The sequence below is a fragment of the Monodelphis domestica genome, chromosome 1, assembly GCF_027887165.1.
Source record: "Monodelphis domestica isolate mMonDom1 chromosome 1, mMonDom1.pri, whole genome shotgun sequence".
Taxonomy (NCBI): domain Eukaryota; kingdom Metazoa; phylum Chordata; class Mammalia; order Didelphimorphia; family Didelphidae; genus Monodelphis; species Monodelphis domestica.
Window position 1 is genome coordinate 202,614,631 of NC_077227.1, and position 20,149 is coordinate 202,634,779.

General features: G+C 46.1%; 1 protein-coding gene and 1 long non-coding RNA gene across 7 annotated transcripts in view; one reads left to right on the plus strand and one right to left on the minus strand.

Moving 5' to 3' along the window:
- Positions 1-110: 110 nt before the first annotated feature.
- On the minus strand, positions 111-10,376 carry CCDC9B (coiled-coil domain containing 9B). Of its 3 annotated transcripts, XM_056810265.1 has the most exons (13): positions 10,228-10,376; positions 9,822-9,898; positions 8,499-8,612; positions 7,772-7,879; positions 6,470-6,643; positions 6,118-6,234; positions 5,435-5,583; positions 5,037-5,095; positions 4,451-4,504; positions 3,968-4,067; positions 3,257-3,314; positions 2,622-3,175; positions 111-1,295 (listed from the first exon to the last, which is right to left on the minus strand). In XM_056810265.1, exons 2-12 carry the CDS (start codon positions 9,831-9,833, stop codon positions 2,642-2,644), a joined length of 1,479 nt encoding a protein of 492 aa, XP_056666243.1. In that variant the 5' UTR covers positions 9,834-9,898; positions 10,228-10,376; the 3' UTR covers positions 111-1,295; positions 2,622-2,641. The 3 variants fall into 3 exon arrangements, with proteins under 3 accessions (XP_056666243.1, XP_007480105.1, XP_007480106.1); XM_007480043.3 differs by lacking the exon at positions 10,228-10,376 and having other exon boundaries at positions 9,822-10,191; XM_007480044.3 differs by lacking the exon at positions 10,228-10,376 and having other exon boundaries at positions 6,470-6,640; positions 9,822-10,187.
- A 56-nt stretch (positions 10,377-10,432) lies between these two features.
- Positions 10,433-20,149, plus strand: part of LOC103105381 (uncharacterized) — a 59,867-nt gene continuing 50,150 nt past the window's right edge. The window contains exons 1-3 of one of the 4 annotated variants that reach the window (XR_008914897.1): positions 10,433-10,709; positions 11,170-11,232; positions 19,124-19,298. This is a non-coding gene — a long non-coding RNA (uncharacterized LOC103105381). Of the gene's footprint in view, positions 10,710-11,169; positions 11,233-19,123; positions 19,310-20,149 lie in introns of all 4 variants that reach the window. The other 3 variants (XR_008914896.1, XR_008914898.1, XR_008914895.1) reach the window with 3 other exon arrangements.

The following is a 20,149-nucleotide window of genomic DNA, read 5'->3' on the forward strand; positions in this document are numbered from 1 at the left end:
AATGAGTTATGGTTTTTGGAGATGGCCTGACCAAGGAAGGACATAGTGGGAGAACGGCAGGGGATGTCTACACTAACCCTTTCATACCTTATCTCAGAAAATAGTTCACATTTGGTCAGGAATGCTTAATTTTATTTGTCTTAGCTTACAATTTCCTTCAAGTGGAGACCCTTCCATAGCTAGTCACCATTCTCTTCAGCTTCCGATGTGGGTTAAAGCCTGAATCTGTGTCATTATTTCTCTTGACACCTTTTTGAGAAATACTCAGCAAAGTTGAGATTGCTGCTTCCCATCAAGCGAAACGCCACTGCTTCAGTGCCATCCCACCCTGGGTTCCTCCAGCTCAGGAAACTACTAGGAAACTTACATTATCGCTCACAGTTCCTTATTCTACATCCATCATTCCATAATATCACACATGCAGACACAACCACACACATTTCTCAAAGAAGGCAGCACCGCATCTGGACAGGTGACCACTTCTTGAGGGCAGGTGTAGTTAGAGGTCATCCTAATTCAAGGCCAGGCTCCTCTCTAAATCTTTTCCTTTGAGGAGAGGGCCTCCAAAGCTTTATACCAACTAAAGGGAAGTATATGTGTCCAACTAGAAAATAAAGATCTTCCAGTGTCCCAGACTGGGAACTGGGCTATCCATATTATCCTAGAGTCCCCAAATACGTCCCTCAGGGACCCTACTTCCACATGAACAGAAATATCCTCAAGCCTTGAAATGATTCTCTTACTCTATTCTCACACCAACCTCAGAGTTCTCGCAAATCTTTTTTTTTTTCCATCCTTTTCTCACTACCTTCTATGCACAGGCCCACTTAGACCTCTTTTAAAGGCAGCATTTCATTTCAGGAGTGATTTTCCACACTCTGAAAGTAGAGGTGGTAATCCTATGAGGGGTCCCCAGGGGTCCAAGGACCCCAGCATTCTCCTACATATCCAGCAACACAAGCCACCAGCCAGGATCATGAGTTTCCTTCCTCATACGCCACCTTTTCAGTCATGCACCAGTCGGACCTCATATCTTCTGAATTGTCCAAGGTTCATTTTTCTAGCAAAGGGATAAACCTCCTCTGGCAGGTAAAAAGCATAGCTAAGATGGAAAAGTCAGAGATGGACAGCAATGGGCAATGCTCAGGAAGGTAAAAGAAATATGTGATGAAATCTAGGGCCTAAATGATAAATCCAGGAAATGAGATTCATGAGGGAAGGATAATACCAGGTACTCAAGGGAGTTGACTATAGGTAGTGATGCCCAAAGGAGTCCCTGCTTTTCCCTCTTCACTCTGAAAGACAGAAGGAGTGGTACAGTAGTTAACTCTAGAAATCCTTATTCCCACCTTAACCCCAACTCTGTAAAATGGGCTACAGCTAAAATGCCAATTAAATCCTGCCATAAATCCCAGATTAACTCAGCTAACTGGGTTCTTCCCCTCCATACAGCTAGCAAAATCATCTTGTGCCATTAACTGAGTCACCTTTCACTTCCTGAAACAGCTTTGGGAGCAGATGGCAAAATTCTGAGAACTTAAGTGAAGTAGCACCTAAATGAGTCAGGACACAACACAGGGGAGTTTGAAAGAGTACAACGGGGCTGCTAGGTAGCACGGGGGATTGAGCCACAGGCCTGTCTTCAAAGCTGGCCACAGATATTTCCTAGTTGTGTGATCCTTGGCAAGCCCTGATTGCCTCCCCCTTACTGCTTCTTCTATCTTAGAACTAAGAGAGAAGGTAGGGGAGAAAGCAAGCAAGCAAGCAAGCAAGCAAGAAAGCAAGCAAGAAAGCAAGCAAGCAAGCAAGAAAGAAAGAAAGAAAGAAAGAAAGAAAGAAAGAAAGAAAGAAAGAAAGAAAGAAAGAAAGAAAGAAAGAAAAGCAAGCAAGGAAAGAAAGAAAGAAAGAAAGAAAGAAAGAAAGAAAGAAAGAAAGAAAGAAAGAAAGAAAGAAAGAAAGAAAGAAAGAAAGAAAGAAAGAAAGAAAGAAAGAAAGAGAAGGAAGGAGGGAAGGAAGGAAGGAAGGAAGGAAGGAAGGAAGGAAGGAAGGAAGGAAGGAAGGAAGGAAGGAAGGAAGGAAGAAGGGAAGGCGGGAGGGAGGACAGGCACAGGATTTGACCACCCAGTGTGAAAGTATCAGGAGAGCAAGGAACCCTCAAACTGGTGGGGTGAAGCTACTCAATAGACCAATTTGAAATAGCCTGGGCTCTAAGAAGTGATGGGCCAGAAAATGAGGTAGGTATGTTCTGGGGTCCTGAACTCAGCAAGCTGCTTGTGCTCTCATGACACAGAAGGCAATAGCTTGCAGGATGCACTAGAGGGGTACTGGGCCATGGTGCCAGCTGCTTCAGAATCTGAGGTGCTGGCATGGGAAGACTACAGGTGCGTCAACTTGAATGCACACACGCGTGCCCACACTGATGTACATGTGAAATCCAGGGAGGGAGAGAGCTCCCTCCCCTCAAATCAGTCTTTTTGTTAGTTTGCCAAGCTGCTTAGCCAGCCTGGCACAGCAAACCAGAAGCCAACAGTTTGTTAACCAGAAGGCTTCGGGTTCTTGATTCAGCACTTCCTTTCTTTCCCTTCCTAAGCTCCCTGGGGTAGGAGAGCTGGTCCACTCACCATCTTCTGGGGGGGAGGGGTTAATCTTGGTCCTGTTCATCACAACTCTCATCACTCTCTTCCTCTGGTTGGCTTTTCTGGATGGACTGTGTAACTGTGTCAAGCTGCTCCTGAATGCTAGTCTGATCTGATCCATCTTCACTGGGTTCCGGGGAACTTGTCTTCTGTAGCTCAGGGATCTCTTGGAGGCACAGCTCTGCCATGTCGTCGCTAAGTTTCTGGGCCTGCTCTGAAGTGTCAGGAAAGAACAGGTGGATCTCTTTGACACTAGCTCTTGTGGTGGGCTTATTGCTCCCACTTGCCCTGGGCGCAGGGCTGTTAGCATCTTCCGGGGAGAAGAAAGGAAGCACAGGCGCAATCTTCCGGGAAGACCTAGGCTCTAAAGTGGACACAGGGTTGCCACTGCTGAGCTTGTCTTCTTCTCTCTGGTGGCCATCCAGGCTTGCCAGGCCTGGGATAGGCCCAAGAACACTACAATAGTCACTGTGCTCCAGACTCCCTAGTTTCTGTGTGTCGTCCTCCTCATTCTGTGTCCTCTTCGTCTTGTGAGGTCCCTGAAATAAAGTACAAGAGAGATGAGGCATTGAATTTAGGGGCTCTTCTCCTTGTTCCAGTCGCATTTTTCAGGCACCCACCTGACTCTCTAAATCCAACTTGAGACAGGTTTGTTCTTCTGCCTCTTTCATGTCCCACCTGTCAAGATAGAGCGCATGGCGGGCATCACTTTCTTTCTGCCCCCCCCTGCATCCCCTCCTCCGTTTGACGTGTCTCCCAAGGGAGAAACTTAGGTATCAAAGATCACACAACCAATTTGAGAACCAAATGAAAATAATTCAGAAGTTTTTTCCTTCACTTCTGTTTTGGGGCCCGATGTACTGTCACAGCCACCCTGCTGACTCTCCCCCCATCCCCACTTCCTTGAATGCTTCCTTGCTTCTGGATGCACAGCTGCTGTTTATGGCCCTACCCACACTACTTCATCCTATGGGGACTTAAGGCATGTCCCTGCCTGTGCTGCCTGGGAAAGGCACGCCAGGCAGCACCTCCAGGGATGTCGCTATTGTAATTACACCACAAACTCCCAGCGGTCCTGGGCTCTTGCTGCTGACAGCCTCTCCCAGTGGCTCATTAGCCTGCAACGAGGGATAGATCCAGGTAGGAAGTGACCCTGCCCCAGAGGGACAAGAGAACCAGGCACCTGGACCTTAGGCTCTTTGGTGTCCTGCGTCACGGTAGGGAGAGAAGGAGGAGAGGAGGAAAATGGAACTGGGCAAAGAAGTCAGCCTTGGCTAGGGATACTCACCTGGCACCCAAAGCCTGATTTTGCTCACCCTGGTGCCTATTACCTGCGGGCTCGGCCAGTTAGCCTGTCCTTCCCACGGGCTTTACTGCTCATGGCTGGTACCACCTTGGGTTTACCTAGGTTCCCACTGTAAGCACCACCACCTGCAAGAGAAGATGTGTGAATTAATTTGATTCAACTCAACAAGCTTTTATTAAGCACTTGTATGTACGAGGTACTGTGGATACAGATAAAAGATGTAAATCTGCCTTCAAAGAGATTACAATCTGGCCATTATACACAAACAAATATGCTACAGAGTAGAATCCAATATGGGCAAAGGAAAGGTCCAGACAAAGTGCCCTAAGGAAATGTCAGAAGGGAAAATTAATGGCACACAAGAGCAGTGTCAGGTGGGTGTCTAGAAGGGAAATCAGGATCTCTGATTCACCAGCCTAGAGATCTATGCGTCTTGCTCGGGGACTGGGAAAATGTTAAGATCTTTTCCCACCATCCCCTTTCTCCTAAATCTGCTGATCCTGGCCACCTCTTTCATCGGGGAGCAACGGCCGAAGCTGGAACTTCCGGTAGTTCTTGGGTCCTGTGGGAACAAATGGGACAGGAAATGGCTTTGGATCCCAAGTAGGAATAATTATAACTTACATGTCTGCAATGCTTTCAGCTTAAAAAACACTTTCCTCACAACAGCCTTGTGAGGAAAGTGATTCAAGTATGAGCCCCGTGTTACAGGTTAATCAGCAGGCATGTATTATGCATCTAGTATGTGCCAGGCACTGTGCTCAAACTCAGAGAAATTAAGTGACTTGTCCATCATCGCAGAGCTTAGAAAAGTCAGACCTTGGGATTGCAATCCACATCCATTGACTCTGAGATCAGTGCTCACCCCTATGGCACCATGCAATTTGGATAGGGAATGTGTCCTGAACAATCATTCTTCTGGGGTCCAGTGATTAAAAGGGGGAAGCTAAGAACCATAAAAGAGACAAACTAAGAGGGGAACCCAAACTAAACACCCAACATCATCAGTTACCCTTACTTCAAGTTTCTCCACTCAAAATTAAGTCAGAAAAGGTAAAGAAAGTAAGATGCAATGCACAGAAGGACCTACTCACCCTTTTTTCTGCTCCCCATTGGAAAGCTCAGATTCCCGACTTTGCTGGTATCCTGAAACCTGTTGAGAAACAAGAATTAAGTTTCCACCAATGTTCCTGAGCAGTTGAGAAGCCAGAGTGTTTCAACAGGAACATCTCCTGCTGGCTAGTCCTGAATTCCTCAAAGCACCTTCCTCATAGTCAAGTGTAACAGAGAGATAACATAAACTGAAGGACATGGGGCCCAGAAGATAAGACAAAATGTGCAGCATGAAACAGAACCCAACAAAAAGCCTAGAAGCCCAAGGAAGGTCCAAGAATCCTGCCTCTGAGAATTTGTCACACTATGCTTTTGGGCAGAGCCCTTGCTCTGTGCTCCCTCCCCAGCCACATGGTCACCCTCTTGCAAAAGCACATACGTATGTATAGACTTGTCTAGGTCCCAAGGGCGACGCCACTCCCCCTGTGCATCTCGGTGCCGTGCCAGACGTGCAAGGTCAATCTGCTCCCTCTCTTGTTTCCATCGAGCATAATCCCTCCCCAACTCGTGGGATCCTAGTCCCATAGCCTGGGATGAGGGAAAAGGGGTAACAGTTAGGTCTGGAACTAGGGGATCCCAAAATCTTTACAGGAGAATGGGCAAGGATTGAAAGTTATGACACAGAAAGGCTAAGGAAGACATGGGAAAGAAAGGAATGTTTGCCACCCAGAGGTCATTCTTGGAACTGGGCGATCATCTGAAGGAGTCTGAGTGTGAATGGCAATGATTTCCTCTTCAGTCTTCTATCTCCATGTGCAAACCTGGCCCGGATGCTGGCTTTCCCAGCAACACGGCTGACTCTGCTTGGCCACCTTGTAGATGGTGGTTCTTGGTGGCTCCTCCTGCTATAGTTGAAAGCTCTTGGCTATCTCAAGAGTGTTCACCAGAAACAAGAGGGAACTTCTCAGAGCCACCCACAGAGAGGGAAGATGCCTCTTTATATCACATACAACTTTCTCTGCCACCCCATATCTCCAACTACCCCTTAAATGCAGTATTCGGTCCCCTGGAGCTAAGGAATCCTTGATCTTGGCTGAACCCTATACATCCTGGGAGATTTACCTTTTGTCCAGGATCCATAGTGATTGCTATTTGCATGGGACTTCCTAGATTGGAGCCCCCTCTTGAAGGGCCTTCCTCGTCTTGGTCCATAACCTTCGTTGACACAATCCGTTTGCCCTGGAGGTGTTGGATGTGAGGAGAGAACAGAGAAAATCCTTCAACTTGAAAGAGTGGGATGGACCCATTGCAGTCTCCCATTGCAAGAGAGGCTGGACACCCAGTAGTTTGGGGTTGGGAGCTGGATGCCTGACTGTGGCTGAGCATCTGGTAAGCAGAGATTGATCCCTATCTCTATGATTCTCCTTCAGTTTAGCCTTACGCTGCCCCCAATGTAGTCAAGGGATCACCTCACCTTGGCTTTATTCTCCATGGTCACTGCCAGCTGGACCCGCTTCCCCAGTCGGAAGGTAAAGGTGTGATCTTCCTCATCCTCTTCTTCCTCGAGTTCCCCAAGTTCCTCCTCATTCTTTGCTCCTGGGCTATTGGGATGACTGCTTGCTCTCCTATCACAAACCACCCGCTTCTCCTGGGGGAAATTACTTCCTTAACCTTCCAGGCTTCAGAATGAAGGCTAATCTGGAGACCCACAGGCAGAATAATAAACTGGGTCTCAGGATGCTCTAGTTATTTGGGTTTGTTCACCTCCCATCCCCAACCCCATCTTCATAAGCCAGTAATGACTCTCTGGAAATCCACAAAAGAGCATTATCGAAGCCCTGAAAATCAGTCTGCTCTACAATGAGGCTCCATGCCAGCAGCATTAGACTCTATGGAGGCCCAGTGCCATCCAAGGGGGCAGGGAAATGCCTTAGTGACCCTGTCACCCAAGAGCTGGGAAATCTTTGGAGAAGAGACAATAGGGCTTTGTCCTTAGTCCTGATTCCTTCTTTTTCTCTTCCCAAATGGGTTTTTAACTCCTGGATGTTAAAACCTCACTACCCCAGATTTCAGAGGAAAAGTGTTGTCATGAAAAAAAAAAAAGTCATGAAAAGAAGTGGAGGGCAGTGAAGAACCGGGGGGGGGGGGGAGAGGGTACAATAGGCAAGGTGAGGATGAAGAAGCTGTTTTTCAGGACCCCTAGACATGGCCCAAGGAAAGAGAAGTTTCAAACTCTGGGCTTGTCTTCAGTCTCCTGATGAGGAGCCACCAGGAAGTATAAGGGGTTATGGGAACATTAGGGGGAGGAGGGAGAAGGAAGCAAGCATTTTTTAAAGTGCCTACTGTGAGCCAGATACTGATAAATGCTTCACAAATATTATTTCATTTGATTCCTGTGAAGAAGGTACTTTTATTATACCCATTTTACAGATGAGGAAACTGAGCCAGAGAGAGATTAAGTGACTTGCCCAGCATCACACAGCTAGTAAGCATCTGAAGTGGGAATCTAAATTCACATCTTCCTGATTCCAGGAGCAACACAACACCCTCCTAGACACCTAGTTGCCTCCATAGTAGGCACTTAGTAAATGCTTACAGAATTGATTTGAGTTTAAGAGAAAGTTAAGTGATTTCCTGGCTACTTCCTGAGGCCAGTAAATGAGTAAACACTTCTTTGCCTTTAGACCTTTGAGGAATCGGGCAAAGCCACCCACAGGGTCTTGGGCTGACTATCCCTTCCCACCTGCACCTGCTCTCATAGGGAGCCCAGACTTACGCTATGAGCCTTGGTAATGGTAATGGTAAGTCCATCTGTTCGATGTGGCCGAGGAGCCGTCACAGCCATGCCACCCTGCTCTGCTTGCCTCCGGTCTTCTTCAATCTCCTGTTTGATATCCCAAGAATCAACTCTGGAGCATCTCATAGACACAGCCTCCACCCTTCTCCCTCAGCTTCTTTAAAGAGATAATATATCCCAAATGGACGAACAAATGAAAATGTGTTTAAGTCTTTGACTGTGTGCCAAGCTCTGAGGATTCAAAGGGAAAAGGCCAGATAGTCCGAGACAGACAAGAGAAGGCATAGCCACCAGCCATCACCAAGCTGGGAGCTGTGTAGAGAAGGGAGAGGGGCTACTGTGGACCTATGTTTGACCTCAACCCATGAATAGACAGCCATATGATTGAGGATACAAGCAAATAAAAGGATCAAAGCACGCACATCTAGAAATAGTCTCGGAGACAAGGGACAGGTATCTAGAGCCTATCGGACAGTCCCTGAGTCAGAAGGCCTGGTGTCTGGAGCCTCCCAGATGGACTTGCCAGCAGCCCTCAGGCTTGCTCTCGTGGCTCCCCTTGTCCTCACCTTCTCTAGCTAATTTGCTCCCTCTGTCCTTGTGTCTCCCATCCCCTCCATCCACCTCTTTTAATTGCCCAAGACTCAATTCCCTCATTTCTCCCCACCCACCACCCCGTTCCCACCCAGTCCCCTGGCCCCCTGCTGACCTGGTACCTGCGCAGTAATGCTTGGTTCTTCCTTCTCAGTGCCACAATTCTCCTGTCCAGTTCTTCATCTTTCTGCTCTTTCTTTCGAAGCAGAGAGTCAGCCACCCCAGTCCCCTGTGAAGCCCTATGGCTCAGCTCAGGCACTAGCTGACAGTTTCCCACTTAGCCAGTCCTTGAGCTCATTAGACTCCCAATTTCTCTCTTGAACCCCCATTAAGGCTACAACCTGCTGGCTCTCCCAGCCTCCTAGGGAGGTCCTGCCATAACTGGCATGATTGCCCATGGCCTCGGTTTCCCCTCCTATTGACCGGCTCAGACTAAGGCCTCTCTCCTGGGCTGTCCTCGAGGAGGGGAGCCAGAGTTGAGATCACAGGAAGGAAGGAGAAGGGGAGAGGCAACAGAGGTGATGGGCCCCACGGAAGGTGGAGGACCATATCCTGACCACACTGCTAGTCTGGCAATGTCCGCCTGGATATTGAAGGGGAGAAGAGCAGTGAAACACCTCTGCGCCTGGCTGCTTGTCAGTAACTCCTGCCTCCTGGGGTCAAATGGGTAGAGGAATCCCTGGAGCTGCCCATTGAGGATCCTTTTCAGGCTCCTGCATGTTCCCAGTGCAGCCATGAGGAACCACCCCATGCTCCTTCCCTACCCCTCCTCCTCTGTGCTCTCCAGGGAGCAAGGCTGCTGAGCCTGGAAAGGGAGTTATAAATGGCTCTGCCTCTGGCAACAGGAACCTGCTGTAGCTGGGAAACAGCCAGGGGATTCAAGAGGTTGGACAGGGTGGGCTATTTCCATCCCAATCCCAGAACCCTAAAGAGAAAGAAGTCACCCCTCCACTTGTCCCAAGTCCCCGGGACTCCCCACCCCACCCCCCGCACCCCGAGGCTCATCTCCCACCAGCTCCACCGACGGGGCACTGGCAGGAGCAGATCCCATAGGCCCTGTCCCCTTGGTGCCCTTTACTGCCAGCTGTCTGAATAGCAAAGATCCAGCCGGCCAGGCTGACAGGCTGGGGGTGGGGAGGCTCTAGTAGGCCCCCCTCTCTGTAGGAATTGCTCTCCCACTTCTAACATCCACAGAAAGGACTTGAAGCCTCCCTCTTCCTGTCCCCTCCCTGCCCAGTGCCAAAGGCCCCACGTCCCAATGCCCCCCTGGCAGGAGCCCCTCCCCACCGTCCCTCCCAGCTAGGTCCATCTGGCTGCCCACGGCGGCCAATCTCCCTTTTTGGAATGGGAGAGAGCGTTCTAGCAGGCCTACCAGCTCCTCCCACCCACCAGGGAAGACCCTAGCCCACTCCCGGGCTCCAGCCCAGGGGCCACTCACAGCCGGGTACATAGCAGCAACAGCAGCAGCAGCAGCAGCAGCACAGAGCACAGAGGAGAGGATTTCAGAGCAGCTCCCTGGGGAAGCCAGAACCAAGAGAGGACTGGACCTGGGGCCTCTGCCGGCCTCTCCCAGCCGGCTCTGCTGCTTCGCACACGAGATCATGTTGTGATTACAAGAGAGTGCTCTGGGCTCGGGGCCAAGCGTGCCTCAGCGGCGCCACATCAGTCCCACCCACCCATCCAAGCACACACGCAGCCGGTGAGAACTGAGGACATGGGCCAGCCCAGCCAGCTCGGCCTCTGCTGGCCAACATTCCCATTCCCTCTCCCTGTCACGGGGTGGGGATGAGGGCCACAAGAGCCGCCATGGCCTGTTGGGCCGGGCGGAAGGGGCCCATACTTGCCAGGTTCCAGATTAAGGGAGTTTGTTTTTTCCTTTTCAAGGATTGGAATTGGCAAAAATGTCTAGAATTCAGGAGCCTCCCTCTTTTTGCAAACTCCTATCCCTTCAGCAGTCTCATCACTAGCTCTCTCAGAATCCTCGGGCACTCAGTGCTCTGATGCTTCTGTGATTTCATCAATGGGGCTATTTCCTTGAACAAAGAGGTTCACAATTCATTGGTGCCCTGGCCATCCAATGCTATCTATCCTCAGCCATCTTCTCCCATAAATTGCGGGTGGATAAGAGGAGTATGACTTCAGGATGAATATGGGGCTTAAAAGCATGCGTCTCTGTTCTTGGGAGAAGCTTTACATTTATTTTTTAAAGTTTACAGTCTCTCAGAGGCCATAGTCCAACCCATTCTCTTCTTGTTCGATCCATCGACCAACAGGCATTTAAATTTCTGCTGAGGACCGGACACTGTGTTAGGTTCTAGGGATGCAGGTACAAAGGGAAACGCAATTCTTGGTCACAGGAGACAAGAAGTACATATAAAAATATACAGATCATAAATAGAACAGGAATAAATACAAACATGCTCACGTTCAGTTGTTTTCAATCAAGTCCGACTCTTTGTGGCCCCATTTGGGGTTTGTTAGCACAGATACTGGAAGGGTTTGTCATTTCCTTCTCCAGCTCATTGGACAGATGAGGAAACAGAGTCAAACAGGATTAAGCAATTTGCCCAGAGTCACAACTGCTGTCTGAGGACAGATTGGAACTCAGGAAGAGGAGTCTTCCTACTTCCAGGAGAGGCATTCTATGCACCAGGGCACCGTCTAGCTGCCCTATACACATATATGCAAAGTAAAATATATACAAGGTAGCCTGGGAGGTGGGTACTAGCAGTTGGGGGAATCAGGAAAGACTTTAGTTCTAGACTAAGTTCATTGTCCGTTTTTAGTGCCTGTTCAAGATATAAAAAAGGAAGAAAACAAGCATTTGTTAGATGCCTACTACATGCCAGGTAAGGTGCTAAATAAGTACTTTACAAATCTTATGTGATCCTCACAATCACCCTGGAAATTAGGTGTTATTATTATCCCCATTCTACAGGCAAGGAAATCGAGGTGGATGGTAATTAAGTGATTCATTCGAGGGGCACAGCTGCCTCAAGAAAGAGATACCAATGGATGAACTCTTCCCTTCCAAATCTATGTAATAGTCTAGGCAATAAGCATTCTTTATCCACTTGCTTTTTCCTCTGTAGATAGTTAGAACTCCTTGGGGATGGTGGTGAATCTCGCCTAGTTGTCTCTCTACTGTTTTTTGGCTTAATTTTAAGAGGAGAGTAGAGGTAGCTAAATGGTTCAGTGGATAGAGAGCCAGGCCCAAAGATGGGAGGATCTGGGTTCAAATATACTAAGATACTTCCTAACCATGTGATCCTGGGAAAGTCACTTAACCCCAGTTGCCTAGCCCTTTGCACTCTTCTGTCTTGGAACCAATACTTAGCATCAATTCTAAGACAGAAAGTTAAAAAAAAAAAAAGAATAGAATAGAATAGAAATAGGAACTGGCCCAGTGGTTCCATTGGTTTAGGGAACTCCCAGGTGAGGAAATTCCTTCATGTAAGTCAGAACTCTCTCTGCTGCTTATAATCTTAGAGATCTGAGAGTTGGGGAGGGGGGGTGACTTGCCCAGTGTTCCTACAATCGGTACGTATTAGAGGGGCAGAACTTGAATCTAGATCTTTGTGACTTCTAGGCCAACTCTTTATTCATTGGACTACATAGCCCATTGTAGTAGCTCACATTTATGTAAGAGTTCAAAAAAAGCAAGGGCCATTTAAAATTTTCCCTTATTGCATGGACCACCATGGCCAAAGAATTCATTTGCCATGTGACCAGTATGGCAATTGCTGAGCTTCTCTGTTCTTAGCAAGGCTGGTCCTCAGAAAGGAAACATAGTTTGCTTCTGGAACCATACCTGAAGTCTTTCTGTCATGATAGAACCTCCCAGAAGTTGTGTTGTACTAACTCAGAGTCACCTGATGAAGCCTCAGAATAAAACTTGGTGAAGGCCTGGGATCTGAAAATCATAGAGTGTCAGAAGGGGCCTCAGAAATCACCTAGTCTGATCTGTATCTGAATGGGAAATCTTTCTAGAACATCCCTACAATCATTCAATCCCACTTGAAGACCTCCAGAGCCAATGTATTCCCTCCCCCTGGCTGACACAGCCATCCCTATTCCACCAGACTCATGAGAGTCAAGCAAGAGCAGACTGAGGGAAGCCCTTCCCCTGCCCTGACCCTATTACCAAATCCCCATTAGGTTCTAAAAGTTCCTTAATAGCCGGAAGCCAATTCCCCTTCCACCTTCCCCCCCCAGTCCTCATCCCTACCTGAAGAACTCTGGTCTACTCCAACCCACCATCCCCTCTGCAGCAGTCATTGGTTAGGGACATGGTCTCTTACACACTTGGATGAGCCACAACTTCCAGTAAGATGGTGGACCATTGGATCTTACCATTTACCTATCTATTGCTCCCTTACCTGCTATGGTGACTGGATCTGCTGCTATTCCCTTAGATCCTGGGCATTCAATCAATCAATCATTATTTATTAAGTGTCTCTCTGTGCTGGGTATTAGACTAAATACAGGGGATACAAAAAGAAGCAAAGGACAATCCCTATCTCAAGGAGCTTGCAACATGGAAACAAATATATATATATATATATATATATATATATATATATATATGCAAGTTATATACAGGATAAATAGGGAATAATCAACAAAGGGAAGGCACAAGAATTAAGACAGAAGTTACAGGTTTGTTTTTTTTGTTTTTTTTTTTTAAATATATCCATTATAAAAGAGATAACATATCAAACCCCTAATTAGAATCATGGGTTAAGGAAGTCTTTCTGTAAAATGTGGGATTTTAGTTGGGGCTTAAAGGAACTGGAAAGGTCAGTAGTCAGAGGAGAGTAGGGAGAGCATTCCAGGCATAGTGGACAACCAGAGAAAAGGTCCCAAACTGAGAGATGAATGTCCATGGGTCAGCCAGGAGGCCAGTGTCAATGGCTCAGAGAGTATCGGGAAAGAAGGGAGAAGAAGACTGCACAGAAAGATAGGAAGCAGCTGGATTTTAAAGGGCTTTGGAGTCCTAACAGGGTATTTTGTATTCGATCCTGGAGGCAATAGGATTGACAACTGACCTATTGCTACACCCTACCCATACCAGGGGACTGTCATCCTCCCTGTCAGAAAGGACCACTAGACTCTTCCACCTGCTTTGCAGCTAACACCTTCTTTGTGTCGTCTCCTAGATTAGAATGTAAGCTCCCTGAGAGTTGGGATGATTTTTCTATTCATATCCCCAGGACTTAGCCTGGTGCTTGACACATAGTAAGCAACTTAATAAATGCTTTTCCATCTCCTGTCCCACCTAGGTCTTCTCTTCTCCAGCCATCATCCATCCTACTACAGATAGAACACCCAGCTTGGGAGTCTCTCTCCTCCTCATTTTCTCCCTTAAGGACTTAAGGATAGAGCCATGCCAAGTATTTATTAGGCATTGTCAACATTCATTTTTTTATATTAGTTTGAGCTCTCTTCCACCTATCCCTGCTCTTTATTAAAGTGGACTTTACCTACAGGGGCATCAGGCAATACCACTAATGCTCCCCTGCAAAAGACATATGCACTTGGGGAAGCTAGGTGCCTTGATGGGTAGAGAACCAGGCCTGGAGACAAGAGATCTAGGATTCAAATCTGGCCTCAGATACTTCCTAGTTGTGTGACCCTGGACGAGTCACTTAATTCCAATTGCCTAGCCCTTACCACTCTTCTATCTTGGAATCTATAGACTCTGAGCAGAAGGGCTTTAAAAAAAAAAGATAGATGCATCCCTTGATACTTAAATTCCATTGTTAATGATTCATTTCTCTGGGCTGGGCATTTACCTTTGAAGAGGACTTTAAACATGCATCCATACATGGAACAATTAGGTGGTTCAATGTATTGAGGCCCAGATGGTGGGTCCTGGGTTCAAATCTGTCCTCAGACACTTCCTAGCTGTACAACCCTGAGCCAATCACTTAACCCCAGTTGCCCAGCCCTTCTCTCTTCTGCCCTGGAACTAATGGACAGCGTTGATTCTAAGACAGAAGGTATGGGTTTGATGTTTTGTTTTTTAAATACATCCATTATAAAAGAGATAATATATCAAACCCCTCATTAGAATCATGGAATATCAAGGCAGAAGGAACTTTAAATATTCTCTAATCTGACCCATTCATTTTAAAGATGCAGAAGCTAAAACTCAGAAAAGTAAAGTTATTTCTCTGGATTAACAGGGAAGAAGGTTAGCAGCAGAACCAACAGTAGGGCTGAGGGATGATGTTCTCTCCTCCAACACACTGTCAGCTTAGGGTAGACACATTTGTTCCAAGTGCCGAAAGGCCACCGCTCAGCTCCTGGGGGCCTTGTTCTAAGACAGTTCATTGAATTTAAAAACTATATCAAGGCAACAAACAGCTTCTTAGCAGAGTGGGTCTGAGGCTCTCAGTTGATTCCTTCTCCACTAACCAGCACTTCTCAGCTCTGGGCCCAAGCACAGGAGCCAGGGGAAACAGACCACTTCTAAAAGAGTGGTCAGAATCTTTTTCCTGTACTCTTTGGATCTGCATAACCCCACTCAGAACCCTGTGGCTAATCACTTAAAAGACTAGGTTTTGTACATGTCTTTGTTGTCTAGAAGGTTTTCTGTTGTGTCCAACTCTTTGTGATCTCATTTAAGATTTTCTTAGCAGAGATACTGGAGTAGTTCGCTGTTTCCTTCTCCAGCTCATTTGATAGATGAGGAAACTGAGGTGATCAGGGTTAAGTGACTTGCCCAGGGTCACATGGCTAGTAAGAGTCTAAGGCTGGATTTGTGCTTAGGATGAATCTTCTTGACCTGAAGGCCAGCACTCTGTTCAATGCACCAACTAGCTCTTTGTTCACATCCAGGGTCTCCCCAATGAGATGCATAGAAAGGTATTGTAGGTACAGTGTAGATCAGGCATAGAGCAGCTATTTATTTCCTCTATACAAAAGAAATATTCAAAACATACATGAACTTCCCAAGCATAAATTAGCAAGAAAACCCAAACAAGTAGCAGTAGTAATATAACTACTATTATACTCTCCTGAGAGGCGGATACTTAAAAATGAGATAGTTGTTTTGACTAATGAATAAACATCTTACATTTCATATCTATTTAACACTATCTAAACAATTCCTTCTATTTCTTCATGGCCCACATCTTCAGTCAAGTGAGTGTAGGGTTGGGACTCCTCTTCTCTCAGTTCATTTTCTCCAATGAGAAATGCTCTAGGGAAATGCAGAGGGGGCACCTCTCTGGGGTGCAGAAACACTAACCAAGGACCCAAGATCTCCCATCCTCTCAGACTTATAAGACTGCTTCCTGGTGTGCAGGTCACAGACTGAGGAATCCAGGACCTCTCTCAAATTCACAAGGCTGCCTCCAAGGTTGGTTAGGTTCATCTCAATATCACAGTTTGGTCACCTGTGCTCAGAAAAAAAACCCTCAAACTCAGAAGAAAACCCAAAACAAAACGAGGTAACCTCAAGCCCCAAAGGCCAGGTTTAGCTCATCAAGCTTATGTAAATCCCCACTTAAGCTCTCATGTCAGAGCAGTTACCATGCTGCTAGGATGGAGGTCACCCTTCTATCATCCCTCACAGGAAGTCTTAGAGTTATATCATCCATCCTTCATTTTCTTCTTTTTAAACCTTTATCTTCTGTTTTAGAATCAATACTAATACATTGAACCCAAGAAATAAGAACAATAAGGGCTAGTTAATTGGGGGGTAAAATAATTTGCCCAGAGTCACATAGCTTGGAGGTGTCTGAGGCCAGATTTGAACCCAGAACTTCCTGTCTCTCAATCCACTGAGCCGCCCTGCTGCCCCAAGTCCTTCATTTTCTAAGAGAACCAATGGCATCTTGGGGCAATGCCTTAACTTGCTCATGAATTGGATTTAAGTGAGTCAGAATTGCAAAGGCCATTGGAACCTCTTCGAGAGGCATCCAAGTCCAGTGGCAGGACAAAAGTCAGGGCAACTGGCAATGGCCCAAGATACTCAGCATCTTCAATGTCTGACCAAGCTTTGAGTGCTTTACAGCATCTCCTTCGACCACATTGTGGCTGTTTGAAGAAATCATTCTCATCCATCCATTCCGCTGGGGGGAATCTTCATATGCTTGAAGCAGCATCCCTCTAACTCACTGATGGGTTTGAATCTTGTCAGTTACCATCAATCTGGTTTATCCCATCTGTAGAGATGGTCTGACCAGTGTCTACCTGTCATCCAACTCTTAAGAGTTGTACCAGGATGCTCAAAGATTGGAAAGAAGAGAGACATGGGAATGGAGTCTCTCTCTTTTTAAAGTCCACTGGTGGGGGCACTGAGTGGCTAAGTGGATTGAGAACCAGACCCATAGACAGAAGGTCTTGGGTTCAAATCTGGCCTCAGACACTTCCTAGCTGTGTGAAGCTGGGCAAGTCACTTAACCCCCATTGCCTAGCCCAGTGATGGACAATCTTTTGAGCTTGGTGTGTCAAAATTTGCCAAAAAACAAGCATAACTTGGGTGATGTGTAACTTTGAGAAAAAAAACACCATAATTTCACAATATTTATAGTTTAAATAACAAAAATGTATAATTGTAATATATAACTGTATTTAATAAACAAAAAAACTAATTATTTAACTTACCTGCTTAGTGACTTCTTTGTTCATCTGTCAGTCGATTTCTTTTGTTGGTCCTGATATCGTTTAACTTGTGTGGGGTGCTGTGAAGTAAGATAAGTGAGGGGGAGGAGGGATTCTTTAACTAACCTGCCTATTAGTGACTTTTTTGTTGCTGAATTTCATTGGCTAAATCTTCAGTTGAAGGTTGGTATTTTGTACACTTCAAGCCCAAGCAAGCACTAATAACTTCAGCTGTCAATCTGTTTCTTTTGTTGGTTTTGATATTACTTAATGCTGAGAATAAGGTCTCATAAAAGTATGTAGAGAGAAAAATTGTGAGTAAAGCCATTGCTATATTTTTCAGGGTGCTAAAAATATCTGGTAATGGGTTCCAGGCACTCCTCCATTGCACATGCCAGTCTTCCCCACCTCACCCAGCCCCTCCCCAGCCAGCTGGGGGGGGGGGACTGGAGAGCTGTAGCTGCCACCTGACAGCCTGCCTGCCCACATGTATGCTCCTCCTCCCCAACCCTGTGGGAGCCCCATGTGCCCCTGCCTGGGGTGTGCTGCCCACTGCTTGCCCCTACCCCTGCCCCTGTGGCCAGCATGTAGAGCAGCCCTCCCCCAACAGGGGCTGGGTTGGGGCATGGCCATGGCCATGGCCATGGTTATGGGCACTTGGCTCCTCCCGGGCAGCTCCCAGGCCCCAAAGCACCCTGAGCCTACCTACGACCACGTCATTGAAAATGGCTACACATGTTAGTGCTAACACACATAGCATAGATTTGCCATCACAGGCCTAGCCCTTACCACTCTTCTGCCTTGAAACCAATACCAGTATTGACTCCAAGACAGAAGGTAAGGGTTTAAAAAAAATAAAAAAAAATAATAAAGTCCATTGGGCCATTGACTCTTCCTCCTCAGAGGTTAGCAGGAGGGTTCCCTCATTATCTCAAAGTTCAAATCCTTTAGCACTGAGTTCAATGTGTCCCTGGGAGTTGCCTGGGGAACTCGGGTACCCGCTCTTTAGGATAGCCCCTAAACATGCATCTCCACAAATGTTTCATGGGGTGAAACACTAGTTACCCAAACTTGACAACCACAAAGTTTCTCTTTTTCTCTCACTTCTGCTCTCCCCAGACTACTTCCTGTAATGTAATTAGCCCAGAGTGAGGAACCACTACCAACACTAGTTCTCTTTCTGATCTCCTCTCATGCTATCCCCTCCCCCTTGCAGAAATCAGCTCCAAAGACTCATAAAAAAATTCTCTCCATATGGGTCTCCTCTCCTCTGTTGTTCTCAATATGCCTTACCTCTGAGAATGTCTGCTCTGGTATTTGAGGATCTCTAGGTGTTCCTCTGGCTCCTTATCCTCTCAAGATGTTCTTTGAGTGGCTATAATGTAATAGATCTTGGATTGATGGACTCGGACTTTACTTACATTAAAATCCTGCCTCTACCTTACATCTGTGTGACCCTAGATGAATCACTTAATCTCTCTAAGCCACAGTTTGATTATCTATATATGATGTTCTGGTATAGATGACCAGACCTGGATGTACTTTGACATCCCTTCCAGTTCTAGATTGACATTTTAATCATAGAATCATAGGACATCAGAGCTGGGAAGGATCTTAAAGATTATCTAATCCAATCCTCATTTTCCAAATGAGGAAATTGAGAGTGAAATTATTTATCCAGCTATTATAATTGATCCATTTCTTCTGAACACTGGGTCCAGTATACCTACTTCCTTCATTCCACCATTTTACACACCCAATTTATAACTTTTATTTATGTCTTTTTCCCAATCAGAATCATTTCCCGTTGAAGGAGCAAAGCCTCCCTTGTAACAAAGAAACAATTGAGCAAAATCCAATCTTCAAAGTAATTGCTGCTTTAAAAAAAAAAAAACAGCTCTTATCTTCGGTCTTATAGTCAATACTGTACTTTGGTTCCAAAGCAGAAGAGTGGTAAGGGCTAGGCAGTGAGGGTTAAGGGACTTGCCCAGGGTCACACAGCTAGGAAGTGTCTGCGGCCGGATAAAGTAAGTGCTTCCAACAGTATGTTCAGCACTCTAGACCCAAAGATTTCTATCTCTTTACCAAGATAAAAGAAGATCCATTTCCTCCTTTTTTTCCCCTTAGGTCAAGATTGGTTCCTACAGTCCACTGGAATTCAGCAGCATCTTGTTGCAGCAACTTTATAACTGTTATTTCTGAAAGGCTGTCCTTCTCCCCACTGTTACTTGACATCATTCCAGTGCACTTTTTGCTGTGCCACAGATGGTCATCTTCACTGCCTCATCTCAAACCCCGAGAGGTTCAGGATAAGTACAACTCTCACTGTTTGCTTGCTTCAGTCCTTAAAAATCTCTGTTCAAGTGAAAATCTGGTGAAAATGAATATCAAGGCAACCTTGGAAAGGAAAAGTAGCTATTAAGTAGCCTTCTGAGAGTATAGAATGGGCTTGGAGGCAGGAGAGGGAGAAAATCCAATTCCTATGATGGAATGGTGTGCAGGAGTATTATGGGCTGATTATGGGTAACAGAGTCTTATATATTTCTTTTTCATTTGATGTTATTTTTATTTTTTTAATGATATTTTTTAGTTCTTATTTTTTAAAAACCCTTCCCTTCTGTCTTAGAATTAATAGTAAGAATTGGTTCCAAGGCAGAAGAGCAATAAGGCTAGGCAACTGGGGTTAAATGACTTCACCAGGGTTACACAACTAGGCAGTAACTCAGGTCAAATTTGAACCCAGGACCTTCCATTTCTACACCTGACTCGCAAACCACTGAGTCATCTACCCTACAAAAACAATTTTTAACATTTTTTCCCCGAGTTTCAAATTCTCTTCCTTCCTACCTCTACATGACTCTCTCGCTGAGCCAGTAAGCAATCTGATTATAGATTTTATATGTGCAATCATGGAAAATATTTTTCCATATTATCTTACATGGTTTTAGCACCAGCTATTAGCACCACATAGAGCATTCCCCAAATGCCCAGGGCTTGGATTGGTTATCATAACCCTTCAACCCACATCCCCATCCTCTGGAGGCTGGGTAAGTAACCTCTTTTGTGTCATGGATCTCTTTGGCAATCTGGTGGTAAAACCAATGGACCCTTCAGAATAATGTGTTTAAATGCATAAAATAAAACACATAGGAC

Bases quoted from the DNA above. Each gene is read 5' to 3' on its own strand.
- CCDC9B (XM_007480043.3), bottom strand. From the start codon at position 9,986: ATGATCTCGTGTGCGAAGCAGCAGAGCCGGCTGGGAGAGGCCGGCAGA. The intron at 6,644-7,771 runs GTAAGTCTGGGC...AATTTCCCCCAG, and splicing joins CCATTACCAAGGCTCATAGC to GAGAAGCGGGTGGTTTGTGA. The intron at 4,068-4,450 runs GTGGCCAGGATC...CTTCTCTTGCAG, and splicing joins GTTGCTCCCCGATGAAAGAG to GTGGTGGTGCTTACAGTGGG.